Source organism: Haliaeetus leucocephalus, unplaced genomic scaffold (genome assembly GCF_000737465.1).
Source record: "Haliaeetus leucocephalus isolate CR32 unplaced genomic scaffold, Haliaeetus_leucocephalus-4.0 Scaffold536, whole genome shotgun sequence".
NCBI classification, from domain to species: domain Eukaryota; kingdom Metazoa; phylum Chordata; class Aves; order Accipitriformes; family Accipitridae; genus Haliaeetus; species Haliaeetus leucocephalus.
Window position 1 is genome coordinate 545,817 of NW_010972972.1, and position 13,213 is coordinate 559,029.

Here is a 13,213-nt window from a genome sequence, read left to right on the forward strand (position 1 = left end):
TATCCTACAGTGCTAAATATACACCTGCTTAAAAATAAAGGAAAACAGACTTTTAAATTTGTATCTGAGATGCTGGATTCCTGAATACTATGTACCGTGAAAGGCTTTGATCTCATAGTGCTCTTTCAGTCAGATTTATTTTGCTGCATCTAGCCAAAGAAAAATAAATTGCATAATTGTCCTTAAGAAATTTCCATTTCTGTTCTTCAGGTTTCTCGTCTGTGTTTTTCTTGGCACAGGCATTTTCCCTCCTTATCTCTTCATGTTGATAACCTTATAAGAGTCTCTTCTGGTTTTCTTACAGTTTCCTAAAACCCTTCTACTTGGGGATGTCTCTAGTGCAGCTAAACATCTTTTACTTGCCCTCTCTCAATTTTTTTTAAACCATTTTCAAGGAACAGGTCTAGATAAAATAGACTATTACGGTCCTCACAGCTTCAGGTTACTGCCTCCCTTTGGTGTTAACAAGCCAGATTTTCCATATATCACAAAACAGCCCCAGCCACCTTTTCACACCAAAACTTTGACAGGTGGAAGGTAAATTCACTTTTCGTAGAATAGGCCAGTGGCCAAGAAACTCCTAAGCAATGTTGGAAAAGCTGCTCCAGCTTCCTCATGAAGGGATTTAAACATTGATCAGGAAAGTGCCGCGTAACCGTGCCACAAATGGTCCAGGCTAAAGCCATCTTCTACCCCGACACTAACCAAAGCGCAGCCAAAGATACAAGATTTGCAGGGACAGAAAGCACAACAGCAGGAGTGAGTGTGACACTGCAGCCTAGTGGGTCCATCACTCATCTGGGATGAATAATTCCTGTGTTTCAGCTCTTTGCCTTAGGGCTATTTATGTACTTTGCATGAAACAGCCACAACTGTATCAATTCGGGATAGTTTCTTTTTTCTGTAAGGCGGTATAATGTAAATGGATATTTAACTACATTTTCAAGGCTTTCATTGTCATTCAAAGCGCTTTACATTCGGATTGTTTCAGTCAGATGCTCAATTACTTGACAGAGCTTAAAACATAAATGCTCTGTTTTTTAACTGTGTGCTATCAGTATATACATGAAAGAAAAATTAAAAAGATGTTTTTGAGACTAAGTATGCAAAATATAACCTCAGGCTACAAAGCCTTTTATCCTCTAAAATTTGAAAATGAATTTCTGAGTGATCATCAAATTCATTAGAGGCACAGAGCTAATTAACATAACCTAATTAATCTCCCTCTTGTATTGGACCATTTGCTAAGCAGTTTAGTGCACACTAGATGGCACCCCCAGTCTAGGTGATTTCATCGTGCTGCTTTTTCTCAGCAAAGAAAAACTGAAACTGAGAAACATCTTTGGCCTCAGTAGTGCATTTTGGGCAAAATGGAACTGGATGATGGCCTGAACTGGGAGATGCTGAGGTCTGCACTGTGTTTAGGTCCTCTCTGCAGCGTTGCCATACTGTAGACAGCATTAAGCAGAGAAAAGTCTCATTCTGAGCTAAGTGCAAGTAACACCTTTAACAAATGCTATAAAAACCAAGAGCAAATAAACAAAATAGTCAGTGATAAACTGTTTCCAGCTTGGATTCACAACACGGAAACCAAAAAAGACTTCTTTTTGTGTCCCTTGTAGTATAGGCAAAGAACAAGATTACGCAGCTGGTCAGCAAAGCCCAACCCAAATACTTACAGACAAAATTTGATCTCCTCGCTGCAGTTCTCCGCTGAGATCGGCAGGCCCGCCTGCTAGGATGAAAGACACGAAAATGCCTTCCCCATCTTCTCCTCCCACAATGTTAAAACCAAGTCCTGTGGAGCCCTTGTGCAGGATGATTTTTCGAGGCTCTCTGTATAGAAACAAAATGATAACGTTTATCCATTCAAAACTCTTAGTATGTACACATCTCTCAAGGCATCTTAAGCATACTACATTTTGCTTAAGACACAATGGCCTGTTATTGCCTAAAGAAACCACTTAACAAATGAGATAAATGTGTTAATTGGAGAACAGATAAGGTAGGAATTAACCAGCATTATTTTTTTTTCCCTTCATGGTTGAATCCAAACATCTCTATTAATTTCAGCCCACTGGAGCCATCTTCACTGAGTTAAGTGATGAGTTTATTAAAAGACAAACCAAAACACCAAAGACATTTTATAATCTAATTTATAGCAATACTATATATACAAGTAGAATCAATTGTTACATGGTACCCTTTTTATTTTAAGTTCTAGTCTTTCTTTTTGAACAAAGAAAAAACTCAAAACTCGAGGCAAAGCAATGGCAAGTCTGTTTGATGCTGACAGATTTGGAGCAAATAACAATTGTATGATCAAGCTAATAGAGCAGAATCTCATTAAAAACTCTGGTTTGACATTGTCAGGAGCTTGCAATTGTAAAGTCACACAGCAGCTTTATCACTGAACCAGACCAAGGGATATCTGCTTTTGCTTTACTAGTTTAAAAAGTTGTTCACTATGATGGAAATCAATAAATAATAACAGCTACATCTCACACAGCACTTTCCATCTGTAAACTGAAAATATGCCCCAAAGGATGTAAACATAATAACATGCATTTTACTGATAGGAAAACTTATGTCCAGAAAGAGATGACTTTCCTAAGAAATCAAGGTAGCATCCTTCAGAAAGTGTCCAGGTATTCCAGTTCCCAAACTCTACTTTACATACAAGGCCTCAGATCTGTCTCTCCCTTGGATATACAAGCACACACAACCATATATACATACCCCCCCCCCCCCTTTTTTTGGTACTTACCCCATTTCAAATCCCTCTAACAATTTACTTTTCAGAAAAAGTGTAAATGGTGTTATATTAGTATGTGTAAATCTTAAGCTTAGCCCTGCAAATACTCATAAACACATACATTTACGCATCTGTGACTCCTCACAGAGAAAGATGTTCTTCTAATTCTCAGTTTTTATAAAATAAAAGTTACCATCAAAGTGGTAATTGTAAACACACACACATCATCTACAGAAACGTGCTCCAGAATGCTTCTTGTAACAAAGACCCAATATTTTCTGTGTACTATATAACAGTTCTAAATCATATGAATGGCTTTTTCATTTCCAATTTGTTTTTAAAGAAAATAAAAAAAAGGGAGAGAGAGAAGTGATTAATTGAGGGATGTCTTATTTGATGCGAGTTAAGTCTTATGGCTGTATACATGGAGACTCAATCTTTATGTGGTAATTCCAAAATCAGTAGGTGTTTGTTCATCTTTCCCCAGTGCTAATGTTCAGTGTCCCCAGCTTGATCACGATCTTTAAATAACATCTCAACTTTCTGAAACTGAAGCTTAATATTTTTGAAATAAAAAAACTAAAGCAATTTTTTATAATATTTTTTAAAGGTGATTGTAACCTTTAGTGAAAGTATTAGTCCTACTCCATATGGTGCTCCATCTTGCAACTTTTTCTTAACATTGTATAGTCAGAAAACAACCTTTTAAAAATACAGCTGTGAGAAAAAGACATATTGCCATGAGTTTGTATACTCTTCAAGTATTTTTAACCAACCAGAAAATAAAGTTTGGGTTTTTTTCTTTTGGATCGTTGCTGTTGATTTGCCTTGTAGCAACACTTTTAGCACTTTCTTAAATATGTGCAGATTAGACATAATGTAATCCAGATCTAAGAAGTCTAAACAGGTTTTTAATTAGGAAGGGTGGCCTGGGGGTTGGAGCAGAACTAGGACAGCAAGCTGGAAGCATGGATTCTTTTCCCTGCTTAGCCCATGCGCTGCTGAGAGATCCTGGCAAGTAATTTGTTCTTCCAGCTTCAATTTCCTCATCCACAAAATGATACAGTGACACTTGTCGTCTTCGAGTCCTACACATCAAAAATACTTTGCAAGATGAGCTACTGCCATTATTATTTACCTGAATATTGAGGAAAAGGAGGCAGTAAAGTCAAACAAATATATTTGCATCCTCTGCTGGTGAGAAATCCGGAGAGCTCTTGTTCAAAATGAAACTGAGTACTTCCACATGACGGGCAGCTTGGATCAAATAGTTGAAAGCCAGTGCTATGGGCAAAACTAGGTCAATACAACTGGGTATCTACTGAATAGTAAGCTGTGCAGCTCAACAAAAAGTTGGCCTAGTTATTAATCCCTGTCTCTGATCAAGTCAGCAGATTTATGCCTAAAACGCTGTCAGTGCTGTTTTGTAATTTTGGCCTTTTGACAGCAAAATTCACATTCTGCTCTTGGATGATTATGTTCAGAGGAAGCCCAAACAATAACGGGGAAATGTCAGAAGCCGTGATTAGAGCACAATGGGGTTTGGCTCCTGCTCTTTAGCCTGATCAGGTCATTTTGGTCATGACTCAAATGTGGCTGTACAGAGACTGACCAACCCTAACATGTCTTCATATTTCTTTCATATCTAAGTATCCTGCAGAATCTGAAAAGTGGATTCAAGAATACACAAGTGTTGTTGTCATCATCATTGAAATAACCTTTAGCCACGACTGTACTGCAAAACCTACAGGAAGTAGGTGGTAATGCCAATTCACCATAATACAATAAGTAAGTTTTTTGAAATATATCTTTGTTCACACTTGCATAGTGTACTTAGTATGAAAATGAAAAAAAAAACCTTATGACGACAATAAAGCTTTGTAGTATGTTATGAAATGAAAGTAGGAAAAAAGTTTCTTAGGCAAACAAACTGCAATACCAGCCACTGACCAGGTAATCTCTTAAGAGCAATGCAGAAATAAGTTATCTGTCAATGCTTTAGCCACACTCAAAGAAAAGGCTGAGGGTGTTACATATTTATTCACCTGGTATAAAAGTTTATAGTCAACTCTTCTAATATGATGGTTAAGGAGATCTAAGAACAGGTCTTCCAATTTTTCTTGAATATCTGGGAAGCATCATTAGGAAAAACTCCTTTTCCCCCATTAAAATTCTTTATGAATGTAATTCTAATATACATGAAAGAACTCCAGCCAGAATGCAGATAAATGCTGTAAAGGAGGTAATGGAATCAAAGACTTAAAGATAACATGGTGATGGGAGAGTAGGAACTGAAGGAAAAGTAACTCAAATGTGAATGATGTTTTCTTGCAGTCAATGCACTCAGTAAAGATGTGTAGTTCTCTGCAGAAAACAGTAACTGAGGCAAAGGTAATTTCAGGGTAACTTATTTTAAAAGCTCACTGTTTTATTTGGAGACAATAGGTGGCACTCTGTAGCTACCTAGGAAAAAGGACCAGTCTAACATTCAGCGCTTCTGAAATGCATGTTTCTGCCTCCAGCTTTAACTACTTATCACATTTACAATTTCTTCTGTAATAAATTCGGCTGAAGGTAAGTTTCTAGGTGCTAACAAAGCGTACTAGCACTTTAATTCTGTGTGTGCATCTTTTATGCCCTCCTGCAGCTTTGTACCAAATACAAACAGAGAAAAGCAGCAGGGGAAATCAAGCAGAAATTAGAAAGGAGTATGAGATGAAAACATTCCTGGACTGGCAGAAGGCAGCAGAAGGGGGAAAAAAAAAAAAAAAAAAGAGCAAAGAAAAGAAAGAACAGGATAAAGGGAGACAGTGCATCTGTAAAGGAGAACAGGGAAGGAATTAAAGAGGTAGAGAAAGAAGAAAGGAAGATTCACTATAATAGAGCCAGAAGCAAAGGAGCAAATAAAGTGCTGCAATCCACACAAATTTACAAGCTCAGAAATCAATGGGAGAATCAATTTGGATGGACTTGGTTACTTGCTTCAGGGAATGCATCAGATCAGATTCTGTGAAGCACATCATAAATTGCAGGCCTGATATAAAAGCAAAGTATTATTAAATTAATATTTGAAACCAATAAGTAGTAACAAATCAGTGTGGGTAAAACTTCGACACTTAAGAAAATTTATCCTGACATAAAAACGTGATTAACAAAAATAAATCAACTAAGTGAAGCATTTTTCCTCCTTAACACTTTTTTTTGTTCATGTTTGTTTTATTTGTTCATTATCTTGAAAATAGATAAGTGTTTTGTATCTGCTACAGTTGTACTGAATATTTGTTTTCATCAGTTTACTCTTTTACAATAAGAAAATGACAAGACCAAAACATGAGTATCCCTATCATTCTTCTACAGATTGTGAACCCATAGTAATTATAGATTTAATTTAAGAGATTAAGAACTGGACTGATAAATGAAGGGGAAGAGCTTTCTGAAAACAACTAATTCTTATAATAACTAACTCAAAGAAAATCAATTTTTAATTTGCTTATTTTGTGCTCCTGGCTATATTAAAGAATACAGTCAATTTTATTATTCATCTCACACTGACACAGCTCTGTCTTTCTGTTTCTTTTGCACCATCTATAAAATTGGGGTGTTGACATGATTTTAAGCTTTCTGGAACATCTACAGAAATACTAAGCACACTGGGTGCTTTCAAATGTCAGACCCTAGAGTCTTCTTCAGTTATATACAATCAAAGAGGTATCCCAAGTCAGCAGGGACTTGGAAATATGGCTTTGATCTTGCTTTGGCTGCAGCTTTTTTGTTCTTTTGGTGGGGTTTTTTGGTTGGTTGGCTTTGGTGTTTTTTGTTTTTTTTTTTTCCAAAATGCTGTTTGCTTCACAAAGGATATTGAAATAATACATGCATTCATGCAGATGCTGATTTGGTGTTACAGCAACACACAACATCGAAAGCCCAGAAGAGTATTTATTTATATTATTGTGTGGATTAAGGTAGCACCCAGGATCCAACTAAGGCCCCACACCCTCCGTGCAAAGCACTACGCACATATAATGCAACAAAAAAAATTCAAGCTACTTAAAGTAGCAAATAGCAGGAGGGAAAATGGAAGTAGAGAGAAATTGTATTAGTTGGTTAAAGCCACACATTAATAAGTACATCGGGGGAAAAAAACCCTAAATCTAAGGGATCAAAGCACCCTTCTCTGGAGCAGCATGGTGTTTGGCTTCTAACAATTCCCTGTGGGAGCACTGAGCTGTGCCTGCTTAGAGTCAGTTGGCTAATCAAGCTATTTTTCAGTACAATACTTCTAGTTTTCCTCTCATGCTTCAAAAAATTCTGATAAATAATTGCATGTTTATTTCAGACAGCCAAAGGGCATTCATACTGGAAGGACCTAAAAAAGGTAATCCAAATAGATTGAGCATTCTTCACAGCATTTAACACAGAAAGCTCGGATGGACAGAGAATGTGCCAGAGTGTATGATGTTTTAAAACTGATTAATCACACAAGAGAGAATTTGAAAGCTTAAGCAGCTGAAGGCCTGGAATATGCACACACACCTTTTTAAAAGACTTTGAAGTTCAGGCAAACCCAAACTTACTCGGCTTATTTAAATTTTCCTTTATACCTTCTGCAGCTCTGCTTCACAACAATTTAGAGGAAAAATGTATCTGTACTGCTCTCACCTATTGTTTTACTACAGTAACACTTCTGTGGCATCTTGGCTTTTCCTTTTCCCCTTGTTATTCCCCTCAGGCTTGGCAAAATCCTTCCATCACGATGTGAAACAGCACTACCCCTCGCCTTCCTCCCCAGCCCTCCCTCTGATCTACCTTTGCTGTGAGGTTTCCAAACCACCACGACCTGGCAGCGGTAGGGAGCTGGCAGACTTTCCTGTCTCCAGTCCCAAGTCCTTCACCATCCCGGAGCCTAGGAGAGGCTGAACACATCAGTGTTACCCATCAGCGTTGCATCTGACCCAGCGAGGTCTGATCCCCGATTTGCGACTTTAATTATTATTATCAAGTTTCAGTTACGATTGACAATAACAAAAATAAGGAAATTGTCCTCTTATCTATTACTGTCACATTGAGCATCCCAGTCCAGAGGGGTAACTTTGCCTTCTTAAACTGAAACAGCATTTTGGTCATGTGCAGAGCGTTCATTTTCATTACCTGTACTGAATCGTGACTTATTATTTCATTTTATGAAATGTTGATATACTAACAACTAAGAACTCGGCCTTTAATGAGACGTTCCTTTATCGTGTCACATAGCAAAATATTATTTTGCTTACTACAGTTAGCCATAAAGTATTTTATCTGTTCATTTGACTATGGTTTCCTTGGCATTTCTTGTTGATTGAATGTTGGCATTAACTGTAGAAGCAATACTTTATCCTAACTTTAATACTGACTACATTTTTCATGCATTTATTCTGCAAACATCATGTCTAACTTGTCACAAACTTTGAAGTATATTCACTATGAGGGAACCTACAGGGAGCCAGGCTTCAACCTGACTGATGCATGCATGAGTGCACTGGCTTATACATGTGCAACCTTATTTGTTTTGTGGGAACCCCTCTGGACTTTAACAGGCTTCCATTTTGTCTTTTGTAGAGAAATTAAAGCCTGCACACCAGGCAATGTTTTCTGCTTACAGATAGCAACATCGAATTGGCATACAGGAATAATCTCATATTTGAAAATATGAGTCTATATTTTTACGTTGACACCTGGTATTTACTTTAAATGCGCAGGAGTATGTCTCCTAGATTTGAGGAAGCTCATTGATTTCTAGAGCGACAATGTAGAACAGATAATATGCTCTTTATCTTTGAAAGGGAGATGATTATTCCAGTTCACTTATTCATTTATACTTTGTCTCACATAAGCACCTGTCTCTCTTCCCTGATCCAGGAGGTGCATTATTTACGTGCTAATAATCAAAATAAATCCTGAAAACTGCATCTCTCTTCCACCTGCTATACCCAGCACAGACGACTCCATACTAGAAAGGTTGCTTTGTATCCTGCTTTTAAAAACTATTGGTTCCATATTGAAACCACTTTTCTATAAACTATTACTTACAGCATTCGATGGCTCTATTTACCATGAATGCTTCAGCTTTAGGCAACCTCAGTGCCCTGTCAGGAGACAGGAAGTATTCAAAGGCTAAGAGAATACCTAAAAATAGCAGTGCCTCTAAGCCATGTTTCGAAATATCAATACACACAGTCCGTTAGTAGCAAGCATCCAAAATTACTTTATATAAGACTCTTTTGAAACACAAAGCGGTCTGTAATATCTGTCCTGTTCAGAATAAAAATTCTTACCCTTAGTCATGGTTCAAATGCTGTTTATTTGCATATAAATATTTATATATATATATGAGATACTCAATCACGTTGATAAATTTGTTTAAAATTTCCATCAAAACACTCTTGATCAAGTAAGTTGAACAGTTTCTAAGCAGCTCAGCAGAAGAGATGACTGGTAGCATATAAAATACAATTTAGTCTGAATGTCAACTGCAGAGAGAATAGCTATCACACACCACTGACTTTATAACTTCATGCAATAGTACAGCAGGATTTCCAAATAACAGGTTTTAGTTTTCATCCAATATTTTTCCTATTTTGAATACTCACAATTAAAATTGTTCATTAAAACTGTTTCAAAAAACTCAAGCCAACAAATTCAAATGTTGTAGTTTTCTTGTTTTTAAATCATGCAAATAAACCATTAGGGAAGTTACTAATTAGATCGCACTAACAATGACATCAAACACCTGTGAAGTTCATGCTTTTATACACATAATAAATCTCCTCATGTACATAAATCACCTCATGTACAGTTATTACTCTGAAGAATATATGGCTTGAATATAAAGAAAATTTAATCTTTAAAGACATCTTTATTTTTTTCACCTTGCTACTCATATTTTTGCTGTACATTAAGTCCACAAAAGCCCTCCCTGAAAAAAAAAAATTGTTTTTATGTATGAATCCATTACCTAGACGAAAAAACTATTGAAGTTTTTTAAAAATCTATTCTAGCCAGCTCAATTATCACATATTCAACAGGGTGGAAAAGAATAAATGCCAGCGAATGCAATTCCCCCTGTATTTCTTTAACCCTCCCATATTTCATTTCTCCTTTACAGGACCCAATAATTATATTACTTCAGTGACTACACAGTCAGTCACACAGAGCCAGTATGCAGGTCACAAATCTAAGTGTGTGCTAGGGATGCCTTGCAGGTAAAGCAGCTATTTACAAAGTGCATCTCAAAGGCAATATAATGACTCATCTAAATACAGGACTCTACTGATGGCAACCCAGTTCCTAAAAGAGGAAAGTAACTTTGTTTTGACCTCAAATTGTATTAGCTATAAACATACTTAGCAGCATGGACTTCACAAAAACATTAGAATAAATTGAGCTTTAACATAATGAAATATTTAGGGCTGAGCTGATTACTTAGTTTTGCTCAGCGGTGTAATAGGCTAACAGTCCCACTTTCCTATGTGAAATGAAATATGACTCAGTGTAAGTTGATTAGTAATAATTACAAGCCAGATATTCTTCTACCTCCTGAACAGCAGGAAACCTGTAACATCAATTGCAGATTTCCTGCGCTCCAATGATTCATACACAATACATGCAAGTTGTCTGCGTGGCCAGTACAGATTCTGCAATTTATCTAAAAATTCACATAGACAGATTGATTTCCAAATTTCAGTAGGATTTTAAACCTACAGGATACCTCCTGAATTATGGAGTCCAGTAGACCAAGTCAGAGACATCATAATAGAATTTCTTTTCTTAAATCTCAATTTAGCAAATCCTGTTTTTCTTTTTCCCTTTTTCTTTTTTTATCCAATCACCATTTTAACTAATAAACTTGTTCTTGAAGCTCAGTTTTATTTCAAGCATCAATTTATTCATGAGTTCATGATTTGAGGAAAAGACAGCAGAATTTATTATGACTCTCTGTTCACTAGAGAGAGAGATAAAGAAAAGAAATCCAAAATGAGGATGTTTAAGCACTGAGCCAGGTTGCCGAGAACTATCTCCACATTTGGTGATAGTCACAGCTCCACTGGATGAGACCCTGAGCAACCTGATCTAACTTGAAATTAGCTCTGTTTTGAGCAAGAAGGTTGGATGATGAGGGCTTCTTTTATAAAATTACCTTCCAGATAACAGCCCTTAAGCCACAGGCACTTTTCCTGTAGCAATTTCATTATTCAGTCTTGTTTTTGATGAATAATTACTACAGCTGTCCTACACATTTTAAATAAAAACTTACAATCTTACATCTAGGTACGAAAGAAAAAATTAAGACTTCTGAGGAAAACATTTCAGGCTTCACTTAGGAGTGGACTATTTCACGTATCTACCATTTTATTTTCTGACTGCACCACAGTAAGGTTGTAACATAAACCAAAATACAACAAGATGACATCTTTCCTCTGTGGAAACTTTGGATTCTCACTTTTATCACAAGAAAGAAAAGATTTGAAATAGGACCTGAGAGCAGGCAATGACAAGTTATTACCCATGCCTACAAAATATTTCAAACAGTTCCACATTTCTATGGGAGGGGAGAAACAAATCTAATATTTTTTTGTAAACTACGCCAGTCAATGCAACCAAAATCTGTGTTTCAGTGTTAAATATCAGCTTTTCTAATACTGTAAAATGCAAGAATATTAACTGTGGTTGTGAATTATTCATATTTTACCCAATTATTTTTGTTAAAATGGAGTCAGCTAAGTACTCAGAGCTATGCTTCTACAATTAACACATTAATATACACAGATACACACCAGCACAGGATTATTATCCTCTATCAGTACTTCTTCACCCTTAGTTCGGGACACCGCTTTGTCAAAAAGAACTCATGCATACATTAAGAAAATAGAGTAAGCCTTCACTGGGTATTTCCATGATTAGTGGGAACCATTTTACAGCTAACACATGTAAATATTAAGACTAGTCAAGCGAGATGAATTGAAGAAATTGTAGTTAATGTAACTCCATGACAGATATTCTCATCTCCATGAAAACCAAACCACCCAGTATAAGTACCTAGAAAGGATCAGCACTAATTTGAAAGTATTTATTTCTCCATCTCACAGACTTAAACACTGTGGGATGCAAAACCACATCTAGTTAACAGCTATGTGTATGTGGGTAGTTCAGTGTCTGGCTTAGTGGTATCTGAGAGCTCTACGGGCAGCTTCAACAGAGGAGAATCATCTTACCCTTCCACAGAAATGGTCCGCTGCAAGCTCACTGTGGGTGGACGTGTTGCAGTGCTGTGCTGGGAATGACTGTATGACCAAGGAAGAATAAAGAAAAGCATTTGTTAAAGAAATAGAAGGTTCTCTTGTTCTTATTGTCTCTAGCAGCTTAGCTAATGCCAAAATGGAAATAACAATCAGATTGTTTTACACTTGTCTAAAGCATTTTGACTTCAGTGATGCTCATCTATTCAAAAAAGGGCTCAAGTCTACAATCCCTCTTGTTTAAAATCAGGTTTCATTCCTCATTAAGAGCAGATAATGAAAAGAATAACTCCCCCTTATCTTATTCTTTAAAAAAAATACATATATACACACACAGTTCAGTGACTTATAAAATAACTTGGATGCTTAGTGTTCTGCTAAATATACTAACCATAAAACACAAAGTTAATTTCAGAGCAGGAGGTAAAACGGTATATGATAATATCAATCTAATTCTCAGTGTTTCTCAGGCAGAATGCTCAGTAAAAGAGGACATGCACTGCTTATAATTGCACCATAATGTAACTTTGAATTTTACATATTTCAACCAACTTTCAGTATTTCTACCAGATTTTAAGTAGCTTTGAGTTTTTCCACATGAAATTTTATCAAAGACACAACATTTAGAAAAAACCATGACATTTTCTAAGCAAAACACAGACTCTCTGAAAGAAAAATCTTTTTGATTGAAAATCCAGAGGTCTAATGGCTTCTCACATGCTATGTTGTCATGACTAAGGAACCTCAAAAATAGTTATTATGCTACAGAAACTAAACAAATTACACAGTATACATTAACTTCAGTATTGTACTATTGCATAATAGTATTGCACCACTACTATTCATGTAAATATAAATGGATAACAACACAGCTTCAAAGGAATCTGTGATAGTAAATTGCATTCCTTATCCAAGACAATGTGTTTTTAAAAAAATAAAAAAGCAGAAGCATCTGGGTGTTATCCTATTACTTTAAACGGCTACATCACACAGTGAGGCCCAGTATTAATAATGCAAAGTACACATTAAAAATAAATGTTTAAGTTAGTTTTATATCACTGATTCTACTAACTGCAGATTTTGTCTGGCTTTCAAGCTTCATATACAACTTGAGCTGTTTGCTCAGAAGCACAGCTTATTTTCATTAAAAGCTAAAACATTCCACGTTAGTGAGCAACACATCTAT

At 36.3% G+C, this 13,213-nt stretch overlaps 1 protein-coding gene across 2 annotated transcripts in view; it reads right to left on the bottom strand.

Annotated features, from left to right (window-relative positions):
• The window catches only part of DLG2 (discs, large homolog 2 (Drosophila)), a 1,012,119-nt gene that overhangs the window by 225,710 nt on the left and 773,196 nt on the right, over positions 1-13,213 (bottom strand). For both annotated transcript variants that reach the window (XM_010576558.1, XM_010576559.1), the window contains 2 exons: positions 12,004-12,072; positions 1,680-1,836 (listed from right to left, as the gene is read on the bottom strand). In XM_010576558.1, coding sequence (XP_010574860.1) covers positions 1,680-1,836; positions 12,004-12,072 — 226 coding nt within the window. The remainder of the gene's footprint in view (positions 1-1,679; positions 1,837-12,003; positions 12,073-13,213) is intronic.